General features: G+C 40.9%; 1 protein-coding gene across 1 annotated transcript in view; it reads left to right on the forward strand.

Annotated features, from left to right (window-relative positions):
- Window positions 1–648: 648 nt before the first annotated feature.
- Window positions 649–18,151, forward strand: part of LOC145394899 (transmembrane channel-like protein 7) — a 71,254-nt gene continuing 53,751 nt past the window's right edge. The window contains exons 1-5 of the mRNA XM_080268651.1: window positions 649–661; window positions 1,553–1,729; window positions 9,414–9,609; window positions 12,961–13,111; window positions 14,348–14,499. Coding sequence (XP_080124777.1) covers window positions 649–661; window positions 1,553–1,729; window positions 9,414–9,609; window positions 12,961–13,111; window positions 14,348–14,499 — 689 coding nt within the window. The remainder of the gene's footprint in view (window positions 662–1,552; window positions 1,730–9,413; window positions 9,610–12,960; window positions 13,112–14,347; window positions 14,500–18,151) is intronic.

Raw genomic sequence — 18,151 nt, forward strand, 5'->3', positions numbered from 1 at the left:
AGTCAAATTATTGAGGCCGTGGCAGTTGGCTAATTATCAGCTATGGTGGCAAGGACTCTACAGCTGATTAAAACCAAAGACTGCTTGTTAGTTTGCCAAATTGCAGCTCCAACTGGTACAAACAAATGAATGTCTGAGCTGAGCCAAGGTTTTGAAGGTTTGAATGACATGAATGCTATGTGACCAGTATTATTGAATGCTGCATGTAGCTCTTACTTTTGTGCTCTTTCTTTCTTGATTCCAGATTTTCCGAGACTGTGATGATGATCATTATATTCATTTACACTGAATATTAACATAATTTATAGTACAATAGCCAAGCATCAGTTCCCTCTGCCTAAAAGGAAGGCAGTATAGACTTGGACATTACTGATTAAAAAAAAAAAATTATTGAGTTGCCTTGTGTGACCCTTTTCTTATCAGTCTGCTTATTAATTACCATATGGTACTGATATTCTTGTACAAACAACTTGAAATATATTTTATAAATAAAGGTGGGTGTTAGCACCAAAGTGGTGATATGTAGAGGTGTATGATATGCAGGAGGACTACTGGGCCTTGGGAGCAGGCTGTGAAGCCTATGCCCAGAGTCGAGCACATTAAAAAAAAAAAAAAAAAAATCCTTTCTGTACAGGAATTCCTCAGATCATGAACTTCTTAGGTACAGTATCTTAAATGTTTGTAAATCCTTTTTATGTTCATAAATCCACCTTTTTTTCATATAGATATTAATAATGTATGACTCACTGGGATGGCAACCTTCCTCTCTCCCACCTGTCAGTTTCATTACTATCTAAGCACAGTGAATGTATGGCAGTGTGGCAGTGATTATTTGGTGTTCCATATTTTCATCAACACTGTGCTGCATGGAATTTTTTTTTTCTTTAGTCTTTCAATTTTAACATTTCTCCATTTCTTTCTTCACTGAAGCTTGTTTCTTGTATATAATTGTCAGCTGCATTGGCACAAAACAGGTCACTTGTTCAAGGTTGCACACTGTCTTTCAAAACTACAGTATATCCCCAGAGTCAAGTCACTGAAGCCCAACACATGCTATGTCACTCATTTACTCTCCTTTCTCTGACATATTTTATCATATTTTAACTTCCTTTGAAATATAGCTCAATTACTGGTACGCTATAATTATTCTCATTGGTATTGTGCATCTAAGACATAATGGGGAATCATAATGCCTTTAGAGCAAGATAAAGTCCAGGTGTTATTCTGCGGAACAGTAATAACAGAGTGAATAGTATGAGGTAATGGGAAGCAAGTTACTGGCTATTGGGACAGTAATGCTATTTGTAGGACAACTGGGTTAGTACTTGTTACCCGGTTCCAGACTGTTGATGTACATTTCATACTTCTGAGAAGATTTCTTCATAACTATGATTCATTCATAATGTTACCCATTATAAAAAGGACTGCTTGTATAATGAAGTTCAGTGTTTATATACTCAGCTTATGATTACATAACAGAATACTGTAGCAACCTCATAAAATTAGAGGGTTTAATATGCTTATAAAATTTTTTATACTCTGCACTTTACAGTAAGCAGTGATGGAGCAGATGGGAGTGAGGATAGTGGCAGCAGCCCTACTGTGCCCCTTCATCGTGCCCGCACTGATGTCCGGCTGCGGGACCGGGAAAGTTGGGACTCCTCAAGATACCACACCTTCAATGGCTATGACATCTGGACTCACTGCTCCCTACCCTCACGACACAGAAGTCAGTTACAACCTACAGTTTTACTGTACCAGCTGTTGTATTGTCTGAATAGTAGTACAGTACAGTAAATCCTCACTTAACAGTATACTGTAGATGTATTCCTGATAACTAACTTGCAAACTCAGAATTGCTGTAATTGAGAGTTATGTTCCAAGAATATTTAAAGAATTATATTCATGGCTGAACTAATTAAAATGTATCTGTTGCTGTAGTCAGGAGTATCTTTGTACTGTATTTTCGCTGTTAAAGCCATAAGCTATCTGTCTATCTTTGTGTAGCCAGATACCTTAATCCTGTAAGGGGTAGTTATGAATAATTCTCTTCTAAGTTACCCAGTCCTCTACTATAAGGCTGCCCTCCCTCCAACTCTCCCCTCTCCCCTCGTACTGTATATCTCTCCACCCCATCCCTCCGCCTTGTCCTTGGTCTCCCTCTCCATCTCACTCACATGCACTCTTTTAGTCATTTCTGTCATTCTCCATGGCCAAATCATCTCAGTCATAGGCAGTTTAAAGGAATGAGTGATATTCAGTAGTGAGGTAAATGCTAGTATGAGTTTGTTCAAACTTTACGCTTCATTTTACATTTAACTGCTTAATGATGAAAATTGGAGTGTTAGCTATAACCAGGTGGCAGAGATTCTTGGTTGTATATATGACCCTTAACTCCCTCCCTGTCCATTGACATGGGGATGGTGGACCTTCATCTCCCTCCCTGTTCATTGAAAGGAGGATGTTGGACCTCTCACCTCCCTCCCTATCCTTTGAAAGGAGGATGCTGTACTGCAGAAAAGTGATGACTTAAGCCCGCTGTCCATCAGATGCACGTCCTATATTTGTCTAGGATGGCAACAACATGGTGAAAAATGTGTTTGCTAAGTGAAAGAGTGTTAAATGATGACTTACCTGTATCTCAGGTAACAATACCTGTCATAGTACACTGGATGTTTACTTTTCTGGTCATTAGTCAAGCTGCATTCGTGCTGGTACCTGATTATTGTTATATTTTTTCACCGCATGAACAAGTAGACTGCCCTGTCCCCCATTTTTATGTAAGTAAATTTCACATCCTATTGTTTTCGTTTTCAGTTTAGAAGGCTCCAACATGCTTGCATGTGTGGGCCTTGGTCACCTAATGGCGGTTTTCTATGCTGCTCGATCTCTGGCAGCTTTCCTATTTAGTCCATTAACCCCGAGGTCACACTTAGTGACCTCGTCCTAGGTCTTTTTCGGTCTGCCTCTTGCAACCCAACCCCCAACATTAACATTTCTCACTTTCTGCACCCAGCTGTCATCCCCTATCCTCACCACATGCCCAAACCATGTCAATCTACCACTTCTCATCATAACACCAATACACTCCAGTCTCATCCTACCTCTCAGCTCTTCTATTGTAAACCTAGCCCCCCCAGGCCTTGCACTCAAGGATGCACTGCACATCCACCTAATCATTGCCATTTCTGTACGTTTGAGCCTGCGAATATCCTCTTCCTTTACTGCCCAGGACTCACTACCTTACAGCATTACGCTCGTAACACATGCTGCATACAATGATCCCTTAGCATGGAGGGAGAACCCTCACAATGTCAGGAGAGGAAACAGCTCCCTGAACTTCTTCCAATCACTCCTCACTCTGGCCATAGAGCTACCTCCTGCCTCACCTCCAGCACATAACTCTTCCACACACACAAGAGACTCACCAGCAAGTTCAATCCTTTCACTCCTGGCAATATCCACATGCTCTCCCGGACACACCGCACACGTGAAATCAGCATTATCTCACAGTCTACCTCCAATACCAGTACATCTCTTATGCACCCACTTATCACAAACACTGCACAAGGTAGAATTGCTTCCCATACCCTTGTGACAAATCACACATGGCCACTCTCCCTCTTGATAGCACCGCCACCAGCCCTAGATAACATCACGTTTGTTTTATATGATTCTCTTTTTTTTTCCCCCTAATCCTGAAACCTCTAAGCTCCAGCATTCTTCCAACATGCCACAGACTTTCGTGTCTCCACTTAGACACTAATACTCACTTTTCATATTGAATACATGCTAGGACTGTTTTATTCAGAACTGGTGTGATGGTATAAGTGGGAGTGTTTCTGTGATATGTTAGTGGATTTTGCTGACAATCAGTAAACTCTATTTTAATGAATTTCAAATACAATAATCAAACTGTTCCATGCTTCAATTAGAGTCAGACTCATGTTCTTATGAATATGTTGACAAGTTTTCAAACTCTTTACATTCTTTTGATATTTGAGAGGTGGCAGTGGGGCTTCCTTATGTTTATATCTCTGTCATATGACACAGAAAACAGGGATAGGGTAATGATGTTGACTTATTGCCTCTTGGCTGTGATTAGTTTTTGACTGGACATTGGACAGACTTTAAATTAGTTTTGAGTAGTGTTACACAGTTTCTGTTTGTAATTGTGTGTGTAGTTTTCAGACATTATTGTGTCTTCGTTTGAATTGTTTCAAAATAAAAAGAGACTGAGTAGAGATACAGAATTATCTGGGTCATACCGACACAGGAAATGAGATTATTAGTTTGTTTATGTGTGCTACCTTTGTACTCACTGTGTATACGTTTAGTATTTTGAGCAGTTCAGAGATATAAAAGCCCATTTTAACCTCATGTATGGAGTATAAAGATTGCTTGAAAAAGATCTTACCATACATTTTGGTATATGCTTATTACATGTATGTTTTTTAGAAAAGATTTATTGTGAAAAATGGTGTTGATCTTGCTCAGATGAACAAGACATCCACAGTTATCCTTATGTTTTACACTGCTGACGTGGGAAAAAAAGCATATTTTTCAAGAACTGTTATTCTACTGCATACAGTACTGTACATAGTGCAATTCGTGACTGAAATATGGCTGTTGCTTCGTCAGAGAGTTTTGAAATGCTCTATTATGAGCCTGAAAAACCGAAAAAAGTCAGCTTTGCGTTGGGGGAGAAAATTGGATTAGGTATGTTTTTGGTTGAGAATGAGAAATTTTGGATATGATGATAATGAGAATCTGTGTTACTTCTATTCTATCTATCTATAGCCCGACGCCCTAATCCCGCAAAGGGTGGCCGCAGACAAAACGCCTCCAAGTCACTCTGTCACCCACCATTTGACTCCCCTCCTCCCAACTCACCCCCCCCTCCCTCATATACCTCTCAACTCCATCCCTCCACCTCATCCTCGGTCTACCCCTCCCTCTCCCTCCCTCCACCTCACCTACATACACCCTCTTAGTCAGTCTTTCATTCTCCATTCTCTCCACATGTCCAAACCACCTCAGTGTATTTCTCCTAATCTTTTCAACCACATCCACATCTACCCCACAACGTTCCTTCACTTCTTCATTCGTCAACCTGTCCCTCCACGTCACTCCACATGCTCCTCTCAAGTAACTATTTCCACTGCTCTCACTCTTGACTTGTTCCCCTCTTGCAAGGTCCACGCCTCGCTTCCATACGTCAGGGTAGGGATCACAATACCATCATGCAGTGACTTCTTAACTTCCATACTCACCTCCCTATTTCTCATCACTGCTTTCAGTGTACCAACAACCTTTCTTCCCTGCTGTACCCTTTCACGTACTTCATCCCCCAAATTTCCATCCTTACTCATCACACTACCCAAGTACTTGAATGCACTCACATTCTCCATATCCTCACCATCCAACCTCACTGCACACTCTGTGACTTCATTCCTCTCAAACACCATAACTTTACTTTTGTTTACATTAACTTTCAGCTTCCTTCTCCTACACACTGTCCCAAATTCATTCACCAAACCTTGCAACTCCCATTCATCTTCACTCAACAATACTGTATCATCAGCAAACAGCAACACCGGAAGCTTCCAAATCTCACCCTCATTCATTAGGGCCACCCCCACATCCACTGCCCTACCTTGCACCTCCTTTACAACCCCATCCATATATATATTAAACAGCCATGGGGACATCACACACCCCTGTTTCAGTCCCACATTGAGATCAAAGAACTCACTCAGCTCACCATCCACTCTCACCGTAGCCTTAGCTCCCTCGTACATACTCTTCACAGCACTCAACAATTTCCCCTCCACTCCATATATTCTTAATACCTTCCACATACCTTGCCTATCTATTCTGTCATAAGCTTTCTCCAAGTCCATGAAGGCAGCATACACTTTCCTTCCCTTCTCTAGATACTTCTCCACTAAACATCTTAGAACAAATATCTGATCTACACACCCTTTTCCCTTCCTAAATCCCCCTTGTTCTTCTCCAACTAGCTCCTCTGTCATATGCCTAACCCTATCAATGAGTATTCTACCATATATTTTACCAGTCACACTAAGAAGGCTAATACCCCTATGGTTACCACATACTTCTCTCTCCCCTTTTCCTTTGTACAGAGGAACAATTATACCTGATTTCCAGTCCTCTGGAACCCTTCCCTCTTCCCAAGCCAATCTACACAACTTCCATATTCACTCCACAACAATCTCACCCCCATACCTAAGCATTTCACCACACACTCCATCAATTCCTGGGGCCTTTCCCATCTTAATCTTCTTCATCGCTTCCACTACTTCCGACCTACTGATCTCTTCCTCCCTCCTCTCATCTCTTCTTCTCCCAGCCGTTCCCCAACCACTTATACTCACACTGCTCTCACTCTCTACATTCAACAAATCCTCAAAGTGCTCCTTCCATCTCCTCAATTTCTGTCTCTTCTCCACCAACAATCTATTATTCCTATCTTTCACTCCCCTACTATTTCCCCTTTCACACTGCCTTACTTTCTTTACCTCCTTCCAAAACAATTTCTTACTCTCCCTCCATTTCACACTCAGATTCCTCCCAAACTCTTCATCCACTTTCTTCTTACTCTCCATCACCAGTCTCTTAACCTCCCTTCTCCTGCTCACATATACCCCTCTCTCTTCTCTCTCTCATCTTCTCCCCTACCTCTACTCGCCAACCATTCACCATATGCCTTCTTCTTTTGTTCCACAGCTCGTTTCACCTCATCATTCCACCATGCTGTCCCTTGCACACCCTTGCATCTCCTCCTCACTCCACAAACCGCCTCACACGCTGCGCTTATCTCTTCCGTGAATATCTTACATACGTCTTCCACCCCTTCCATCTGCTCTAGCTCATACCTTCCCAGTCTTTCTTCCACTATGCTCTTATACTCTGTCATTTTCTCACTATCTTGCAATTTCTCCACTCTTCTCACAGGAGCTGCTTCCTCCTGTCTTCCCCTTCGTCTCCTCAACCACTTTCTTTGCAGCTCTACCTTGGCCATCACTAAGTGATGGTCCGAGACTCCATTCCCCCACCCTCTCCACACCCTTGCATCCAACACTTGTCTTCTCATTCGCTCATCCACACACACGTAGTCTATCATTGCCTTTCGTTCAACAAGTTCACCATCCATCCTCCTCATTACTCTCCATGTATACCGGTGGATCATCTTATGACGAAAGTAGGTGTTGGCTATTGCCAACCCCTTACCAGCACAGATGTCCACCAAAGCACTTACAGTGACATAAAATTTGAGATGAGGTAAGGCAAATTATAAGGGTGTTTTGTCTTAATTTTCTCATTGGGACATGACACGGCAAGCTTATTAAAAAGATGTTGGCCTCATCTTACAGTGATTATTCTCACTTTGCCACAGTAGCTGAAAGCTAAAGGATATTGTTGTTAACTGCATCTTAAAATTATCAGAGAATTTTGGCTTATGTGGTGGCATGAATTCCTTTCATAATCAACATCATTGCATCTAAATGATCAGAGAAATTTGGATAATCTCTTTGCATGAATTTCCATCCATCCATCATCCAGTCCTATGTTGCCCCATGAGGAGCGTAGGAGTCCGAGGCTAGGCAAGTTGGTCCTGACATATAAGATGAGAGTGACCAGCCTTACTCATTCCTGAGCGGCATTACGTGAGTAATGTACCCCAACCACCCTTTGGATACAAACCTACACAGGCGCAATCCGATTGGAATGCCTTAATTATCCACTAAACCACCAGGCTCCATAATCTGGGTATATGATTACCACCCAGCATAGTAAATGGCTTCCTGATGTACAGGAAACCATTTGGCATGTTACTCTTTGTAGGGTCACCCATAGGCAGAATGAAGGAAAGAAAGACGAAGAGAAAGGAAGGAAGAGAGGAAAGGGCAGACACCCAAAGCAGCACTACATCGAGTGAGTGGATGGTGAGCGTCCCCACCTCGCAATATGAACTTCCACTTTTACATTTAATAACGCTTTTCATGCTGTTTGTCAACCATGTTGCAAAATATTGTGGCACATTTTGGTAAGGACTGCTTTTTGGTAAGGACTGTCATAGTAGCATAGATATGTCCCTAGAATATGGCAAAGAAAAGAAAATAATGCAGTGCCGCAGTGCTAAAAAACCCATATCTCTCTTATTTATGTAAAGACATCCGTTAAGAAGAGTGGTGACAGGCCACTTGTGACTACGACAAGGCATTTAATGAGGATTAGGGGAACTGTGCCAGATCTGTAGGCTGGAGACTGAGTGACCACGATTCCATTAAATGCAGCAAAAGGCAGTAAAATCTTCTGAGTTTCAGATTCATTGTAGCTTGTTTTTCATCCTCCACATGGATGGAAGAGTTGAGAGGTAGGATGGGACTGGAGTGTATTGGTGTTGTGATGAGGAGAGATGAGGAGAGGTAGATTGAGATGGTTTGGACATGTGGAGAGGACAGGGGATGATAATTGGGTGAGGAAGGTGAGAAGTGTTAATATTGGGGGTGGGGTTATGAGGGGTAGACCGAGAAAGACATGGGACAAGGTCATTAAGTGTGACCTCAGGGTTAAGGGACTGAACCGGGAGGCTGCAATGGATCGTGCAGCATGGAGAGCCGCCATTAGGTGACCAAGGCCGATGCATGCAAGCATGTTGGAGCCTTTAAAAACGAAACGAAACGAAACGAACAGTCATCACACATCCTATAACTTCTCCCTCACTCCTTTGCTGTTTGCAGCTGCAAACATAGGACAGTATAGGTACTCAGTACTGAGAACATAGAGGATGGCTGTCTGAAATCCATGGGTGTCTCCATTACATCAGTATAAGGGGAAAATATATTTTACAGGGAAGGTATGCATACACCTTTTATTTAACTGGGCACTCCTATGTACATTTCTCTTTTTTTTGTATCTTCTGGATATTCTAGACTTAAATGGAAATGGAGGTGATGATGATGATGATGATAAAGTGCTTTACAGTCCTACTCTAAAGAGGCTAACGTTAACTTTTCACCGGTACAGGCCAGAATGAAAATTCATAAGGTACATTACCTCAGCTACTGAGAGTTACAGTAATGTGAGTTAGATTTTAAGTCTTTCATTGGTAGGAGTTTCCCTTATCCTCTTGAATCCAGGTGATTTCCTGTTTAGTTATTGTTGCTTCTACAAAACATTTACTGTATATTCAGTTGTGAAGAAAGGCCTTCTTACTGAAGAGATTTATAAAGGCTCTGTCAGACCCCTCTGGTTGAAAAAGTCTAGCCATAATCACAAGATAACAAAAATTTATTTTAAAACATGTTGTCAGCATTATTGGGCTAAAATCAGTTTACTGTAGACATTAAGAATGAATAATATTTCTTTAATTATGTGTGTTGCAGGTGAACTTGGGGGTGGGCGTACACTGCATCGTGTGTGTGACAGGCGCCCCTCAGCTTGGTTTAACACAGTGATAGCACATCGAAGGCAGGGGGTTACACCTGCAAATGAAGAGGAGGCAGTTCGAGAGATTGCTGAGGCCATGGAGGGTGATGAAAAATTAATGTCGGATGATGTTGATGGAGAAATGATGAGGAGGTCAGCTTGCACTAGTCATACCTCATGCTTTTGATTTCTTTTTGTACTATAGAAGTAAATTAAGCTTACAGATTTCAGTAGAGTAAATGCCTGGTCAGTGCATGTCGGCATTTTGCTCATGTTTACATGAGATAGGTAAGCTTCAAATATTGCTTTTGGATCTCTCTAGTTTTTTTTTTTTCTTTCTTTCTTTTCCTTAATGCAAGGGGGAAGGAACCAATAGCCAGGATCCCATAAGATTGTTCCCTTCAAGAACAAAACAAAAACAAGATAACAGGGAGCCAGATTCAAGATCTTTTCAATTTGAGGTGCCTGACACACTGCGTTTGAAAGACTGAAGATCATAGGCAGTTGGAAATACAGAGATAGGGAGACAGTTCCAGAGTTGATGTGTTACATACATGAAGGACTGGAAGTAATGGTTAATTTTTGCATTGGAGAGCTGGACAGAAAAGGGATGAGAGTTTGTTGCTAGACGGGTGCTACATTGCTGCCATAGTGGTGGAGGGATGCAGACAGACAGTTCGGAGGAGCAGTGACCATTGAATCAGCGATGCTTCACTCCCGCCATGGTGGTGGAGGGATGCAGGCAGACAGTTCAGAGTAGCAGTGACCATTGAATTAACAATAGAAATGAGATAAAGATGCAGCAGTCTGGTGAAGAAACAGAGGTTGAAGGAATAAAACCCTTGTATAAAGTCAACAACTATGAAAGGGTAAAGAAGGCATGGAGTCGACTTAGGACACCTACTCTCTTGGAGGCAGATTTTACAAGAGAGGAAATATGAACTTTCTAAGATAAATCCCGAGAGAATGAAACCTCAGGTATGTTTAAAGATGATGCAGGATTGGGTTGGATATTGGAGGAGAGGGAAGGGCAGACACCTGAGAGCAGCACTACATCGAGTGAGTGGATGGTGAGCGTCCCCACCTACCATTAGATTAATACAAAGAAAATTAAACGCCAAGTATGTTCAAAGATAGGATTGAGTTGATATTATTAAAAGTTAGAGGATACTCCTGTGGAAGATTTTGTCGGGTTGAAAGACCTAAGAAAAGAGTTTTTGAAGCATTAAAAACAACAGGATTACATTTATCCTAATCAGAGGTAGGAGCCAGGTCAGACATTAGGTGTTCCATATCCTCATCCCTTGTTTGTTGAAGTAACTACTGAGATGGATGCTACGGGAAGCGAATGGAAAGGTGAAGGGTGGAGTCATCAGCGTATGAGTGGATAGGGTTAGATGTACAGCTGAGAAGGTAATTGATGAATAGAAGGAAGAGAGTTGGTGATTGGACAGAGTCCTGAGGAACACCACCAGTGATAGCTGTAGGAGTAGAACAGTGGCTGTCTACAACAGCAGCAATAGAAGGACCATAAAGGAAGCTAAAGATGAATGCACAGGTAGAAGGATAGATACCATAAGAGGGTAGTTTGGAATCAATTATTTATGCCAGATTCGATTGAATGCCTTTGAGATGTTAAGTGGCAAAGCTTTTGCCAAAGACCCAAAAGAAGGATGACTAGGAGTCTGAAAGTAGTGTCCCTGCCGAAACCCATACTGATGATCGGATAGAAGGTTGTGATAGGAAAGGTGCTTTAAATTTTTTTTGTTGAGTAGATTCAAAAACTTTGAAATATAGGATGTTACAGCAATTGGGTGATAGCTAGAAGGCTGGAAATAGTCACCTTTCTTTGCGACAGGCTGAATAAGAGCAAACTTCCAGCAAGAAGGAAAGATACAAGTTGACAGTCAAAGGCGAACGAGTTTACCTGCAGGGTGTCAGCACAGAAACACAGTTCTTGAGGACAACAGTGGGGACCCCATCACGGTCGTATGCCTTGTTAATATTGAGGCCAGTTATGGCAGAAAATACATCAGTTGAAGAAACTTCAGTGTCAGCTGCGGGGAAGTGAGAGGAGTTGAAGTGATAGAGGAACAGCAGCAGACTCATCTAAGGTGGAATTGGAGAAGATAGCCTTATCAAAGAGTTCTGCTTTATCAGTAGAAAAAACAGCTACATAGCCATTAGAGTGGATAAGAGGGGGTAAGGATGATGAGGTAATTTTGTTAGAAAGGTTTTAGGCAAGGTGGCAGAAGGAGCGGGAGGAAAATGAGTTGGAGAGTTCCGAGCATTTAGTACGAATGAAGTTATTGTTATCAGAGTGAAGAACTGACTCGGCCTCTTTCTGGGCAGGAACATAAAAGAGATGAGATTTAGGAGTGGGTTGGGTCTGGTACCTTTTGTAGGCCATCTCTTTGTTCCGGACAGTATTAGAATAAACCTGATTAAACCAGTTTTTTTTAGTTTTTGCGTTAGTCACAGGATAAGAGACAGGAATGTGTGCTTCCATGCCTGAGAGAATAACCTATGTAATGCGCAAGGTGCACTCAGATGGCTCTTGACCATGTAAGCAGTAATCATTCCAGGGGAAAATCAAAGAAGTACTGCCTGAAAGCATGTGAAGGGGATGGAGGATGACAGTTCGGTGCAGAAAGTGAAAAGTATGAACATCAGGGGTAGGGTTGCAACAGGAAGACCGAAAAAGACCTGGACCGAGGTCATCAATTGTAGCCTCAGGGATAAAGAACTGAATAGGGAGGCCGCCAGAGATTGAGCAGCATGGAGAGCCACTTTTAGGTGACCAAAGCCGATGCATGCAAACATGTTGCAGCCTTTATGAACAGGATGAGTTACTTGCACTATCCTCACAAAGTATAATTGTTTTATTGCATTGTTGTTGAAAAATACAGTTATATTTTGAAAAGTTGGGTGCTTAGTATGGAGGTTAAGAGAGCACTGCATGAAAATATTATATTGTTAACACTTGTTGTATAGGAGTGAAACCTGGGCTGGGAATGACAGGGAGCTTTCTAGGTTGCAAGATGTGGAAGTGACCAGTCTTAAAACAACTGCAGGCATAAGGAAGATGAGTAGTGTAAATAACAGAGAAATTATGAGTATTATGGATTGGAAGAAAGAGGAATACTGCGATGTGGAATTATTTCGTGGATAAAGAAGAATACTTGAAATAGTATGGAGATATACAAGGAATGCACATTGATAGAATGCCTAAGAAAGTTTGTGGAAGTGAGTTCTAGGGTAAATGTTTGTGGAGGCAGACCATAAGTGGTATGGAAGAAGAGAGAATAGCAGCATATTAGTGGTAGAGAAGGAAGAGGAGCAGGTGTGTGAGAGAGTAAAAGAGGTGTGAGAGGACAAAGAAGTGAAGAGGCGGTTCTGTCTTGGCCACAGCCTGTCCAGAGGTTCTTAGGAGGGAGCAGGGCATTCAAGGTAATAATGATGATATTGCTTATTACATAACTGATACTAATGTTTTTGAATCAGGGAAACATTGCGTGAATTGACAAAGCCCTTGAGAGTCAAGAAAGAGTTGAGACGACGATTAACTAGCCATCGCTCCACCCACCCACGCCAAACACGAAACATTTCGCCCCTGAAACACCTCAAGTATACCCTCAGTATGTACCGATACAAGGTATGTTCTCTTGCTTTTCTGGGTTTGTTTCTTTTTGTTATTTAAAGTTATAGATAATTTGAAGCACATCACTGTATGTTGTAGGGTGGAACATATTATGTATGATTACAGTAAGTGTTAATCCATTGAGATTCCAATAACACATTTTGATGTCACTTCAAATCCAACCTCAGAGATTTCGATGACGAATTTATTCGTCATTTTATGATACTTTTGTAAAATATTCACCATAAATCACGTTTACGCGTCATAAAGAGACTCAGGCATGATATCACGGAATGATTGCCCTGTGTTTGGCAGGTACTACGCAGCTGGTATGACTCATGGCTTTGTTACTTTATTATTCTTTGTGAATATTTTTCTACAGCACGGTATAAAAGTTTCTGTTTTCGTCTAACTTCAACTCGTCATTTTTTTAATTTTCTTTGTTTTCTTTTTTTTAATATGCTCTGATAAAGTACAACTATTCAGCTTCAGAATAACACCACAACCAGCATTCTATCATTAAAAGTGTGTTTAAACCGACCGATCAAAGAAATGATCTTGAAGTGAATATGCAGCCGAAACTCAAAAAACATTGTGCATCTTTTTCCTTTTGCTTTACCGTGCAATAAAATGCAGAAATACCCATAATCTATATCCATCCATCCATCCATCCATCATCTAATCCTGCGTTGCCCCATGAGGAGTGTAGGAGCCCGGGGTAGGAAAGTTGATCCTGACATTTAAGATGAGAGTGACCAGCCTCACTCATCCCCGAGTGGCATTACGTGAGCAATAAACCCCAACCACCCCGTGGATATAAACCTTCACCGGCTCAATCCGATTGGAGCACCTTTATTACCCACTAAATCACCAGGAGCCAAAATTTGGTTATATGGTTACCACCTAGCATAGTACGTAAATGGTTTCCTGGTGTACAGAAAACCATTTGGCTGATCACTCAAAGCTTATTATATGTATATACATTATAGGTATAGATGTCACTGCAACTGAATATATTGGAACTTATTACCTTCATAGGCTACTCACTCATTTTTGCTCATATTGGCTTACAAGAGATGAGTCACATGCAGTGGCAGTGAATTATAAAAATAGCACTGCTGTTTCCATATTATTATGTAAAACTTATAGGTCTGTTGATTGTACATTATTTGATTATTCATATGTACAGAAATGTCCATAATACAAAGACTGGATATTAATTCTGTATAATCCTATATCCTTCCTTCTCAGCTGATGCAGTCAGTACGTGATACATTCCATGACTACAGCCTTTGGCATAAATCCCTTAAAGAAATTGAGGGCAGATTTGGGTCAGGTGTTGGATCCTACTTCAGATTTCTCCGCTACCTTCTCATCCTCAACTTTTTCATTGCCATCCTTGTGTAAGTTTTTCCCCAGTATAGTTAATTTTCATTTCCATTTGTTTCACTTATAAGTTGTTTCATTACTAACATGTTGAGGGACATCTGACATAAGAAACCACCAGCCTTCATAATTGTTTGGTGGTCACTACTTTGAGCAGGGTTGGGAAGCTCAGATGCACACTAAGAATTTCAAGCAGATTAATCCACCGGTGATACAGCTTTGGCAGGGATGCACATAGGCATTGTGTTCATCATTGTAAAGGCATTTCCTGACCTTTTAAAATGCACATGTGAGTATGCATCCCTCAAGGTGTTAAGTAGCTGATGGATTAACACTGATTTTTTGCATATACAGTAGTCACTTGTAATTCATTGTACTTTTTTTTTTTTTTTTTTTTTTTTTTTTTTTTTTTTTTTGGCGTATATAGTAGTCACTTGTAATTCACTATACAATTGTTTTGTCTTTTTTTTTTTCTGAAATAACCTCTCAGTCATGAATCAGACGTATGACTCAGTTTACGTTGGTTCATGTAAACCCGTAGTTTCATAAAGGTTTCAGTATTGCTGTTTTGAAATTTGAAATAGACTAGAAATCCCATTATTCACCTACATAGACTATAACTTGTTAAAGTTGTCAGTTGGCAGCATGTCTGATGCATAAAAGTTGTCAGTTGGCAGCATGTTTGATGCATAAAAGTTGTCAGTTGGCAGCATGTTTGAGCATAAGGTAGACTATGTACCGTATTCTGATTTTTTTTTTCCTATTTATACTGTATTTTTTCTGTTTATACAGTATTTGTTCAGACGAACTGAGTCTGGAAGGTATGTAAGAAAGGAATTGAGATACTCATGAACAGATTTTTGTAATGGTGAATATGTTTCAATGATAATTTTCTTTACCACATGTAGCCGGTATTTGATGATTTTCTCTACAACATATGTAATTCTTTGACTTCTGAATTTTGCAGATTGCAGATATTCTGTTCTTATGAGGTCAGACTTATTCCTTTAAGTGCCTGATGTACAGTATTGATATTCTGTTGAAGGAAAGTTGAAATGTGTCTTGAAAGAGATGTATAGGTGTATTCAAAGGGATGTACAGTATATATACAGTATTAGAGCATAGTAAATAAAATTGTTATAACATTGCCACTGGTAATGGTGTACTGAAGTGGTAGATTTCAGGATGCATACTAGGGGACCTGTGTGAGATGCCAGGTAGGATAAAGTTCCCAGTGATTTGTCATGCGATTTTTGGTGGCCCCAGTTCAGTTGATGCCAACAGCAAGTTTCAGCTCAGTGCATTTGTTGGCATTGGTAAACACTAATGGCAGTGAAGGGTTATGTGAGGATTGATGCGACACCATATGTTTATTGTGGGATGGTGGATGATAAAGCAGTCACAGATTTCAGTTTGAGGGAGATTATGGAACTTAGTCTCACTCACAGGTATTTAAACACCTTTTGCATTTAGATGATGGTTCATTGCTTATACTGAATGTGGAAAAAGAATATAAAAGCCACGGTCAGAAAATAAGGGAGACTGTGGCTTTTATTTTCACAATAGCCAAAACAGAATCAAACCGTTCTGTTTTACAGAAAATAATGCTCTTAGGAAGATTGTCATACATCCTCATTATTGTACTGTAGTAGTATCACAGTTACCAGAATTTCGTGAATAATATTGAACTATGTGGCATGTTTGATATTTCAGCGTAGTGTTTTTTCGCATTAGAATCCTTCTGTTTTTTTCACCTCTATAATAATGCTGTACCTGAGACTATTACAGTATCCATTCCAGAACATGAATACAGCAGTCCTGCACCTTTCATACAGGTGATAGGGAGAGAATTGAGGGGCATATGCATAATGGGTCAGCTTTCCTTCCAAATATATCTCCCCCCCCCCCCCATCTACATTCCATCATTTAGATGCACCCTTTTGGCATTTTAAGCAGTGTTGGGAGGAATTTTCCCAGACTCAGAGAACTGAGAGGGTATACCAATTTGTTTCTCAAGTTGTAATATGAGACATGACCATTCTCCGCCATACAGTAGTTAATGTCTCATTTGTTCACTTAAGTGAGTGCTCACATACAGTTATGCAAACATAAGTCTCATTCTTGTTACCCTTCTGTTAGCCCAAGGTTTTGTGTGAGGCCATGCACACAAGTCATGATAGCAAACCTTGCATTCACGGGCGAGCCTAGCACCTGCATGGTTACGTGCATGGAAATGCATAGTTGATTGCTCACTCAAGGAAGTAGATGTTATGACATTGGAGGAAAGTCATCATGTTCTGTTAGCCATTACAACTGTAGACAAGAAGCAGTGCACTCTCACCTCATCTTCCTGAACTGAGGTGATTCCCCTATCACTTTTAAATACCTGTGTGATGTTGAAAGCATGAAGCCTCTCCTTAAAGGGTGCCTCGAAAATTCTCTCACCATGGATGAAATTTTTTTTTTTAGCATTGCATTTTTTACTGAAGTAATTTCATCATAGTTATTGGATGTGGAACCTCTGACATTGGTGCATCTACACCAAGGCTCACCCATGTCTAAAGTTCTGCATTCAGCAGATGGTTGTAATGTTCATGCCATGCCATGCCTCTCCTGACATTGAGAGGGCTTCCCCCTCTGTGCTAAAGAATCTTTGTGTGCAGCATGTGTTAGGATTGTGATGCTGTATGGTAATGAGACCTGGGCAGAATAGGAAGAGGATATCCACAGGCTCAGACATACAGAAATGACAGTGATTAGGTGGATGTGCAATGCATCCTTAAGTGTGAGGCCTGGGGAGGCTAGGTTTATGAGGGAAGAATTGAGAGGTGGAATGGGATTGGAGTGTATTGGTGTTGTGATGAGGTTTGGTCATGTGGAGAGGATTGGAGATGATAATTAGGTGCAGAAAGTGAGAAGTGTTAACATTAGGGTTAGGGTTGCAAGAAGAAGATCGAAAAGACCTGGGACAAGGTCATAGAGTGTGACCTTGGGGATAAGGGACTGAAGCTGCAAGAGATCAAGCAGCATGCAAGCATGCTGGAGCCTTTAGAAATTAAATGAAACAAAACTGACAGTATATTCATCAATCTATCTATCTATCTAGCTGTCTGTCTATAGCTAGATGATCCCACAAGGGGTGGCCATTTTTCTTTGAGTTAGAGATTTTACTGGGAGGGACACTAAACCTCCACCAACCCTCTCTTTGACACGTAGGGAACATGTGTGGGTTGGCTGTATGATTACCACCCAGTGTTGTAAATGGTTTTTTGGCTTACAGGAATCTGTTAGGCATGGCACTTAATGTTAGGCCACCTGAGAAGAAAAGAAGAGTTGTTATTTCATCTTTACTGACAGTAGATTTATCATTATTCTTAATGCACTATTCAGCAACTGCTGGTATATCCCTACCCACTGGGAAGGGGAGGGAGGAGAATATTTCCCCAGTATCCCTGGTTATCACATGACTAAAATGGGTGTTATTGTCACCAGTCTGTCCCTATTCACTATCCTCTTCTGCTTTTCTCTTCCACTATCCTCATGCTATTTCCATGTTTCTTCCAACCTGTCTTTTGTCTCAACTACTTTCAAGATAAATTGATTATTAAAAAAAACTTTGAAACAGACATGGACTATGCTTCTGGATGTAAACAGTTAACCAGCTTGTTG

Source organism: Coenobita brevimanus, chromosome 29 (genome assembly GCF_032717465.1).
Source record: "Coenobita brevimanus isolate Jiangsu-jjx chromosome 29, ASM3271746v2, whole genome shotgun sequence".
NCBI classification, from domain to species: Eukaryota; Metazoa; Arthropoda; class Malacostraca; order Decapoda; family Coenobitidae; genus Coenobita; species Coenobita brevimanus.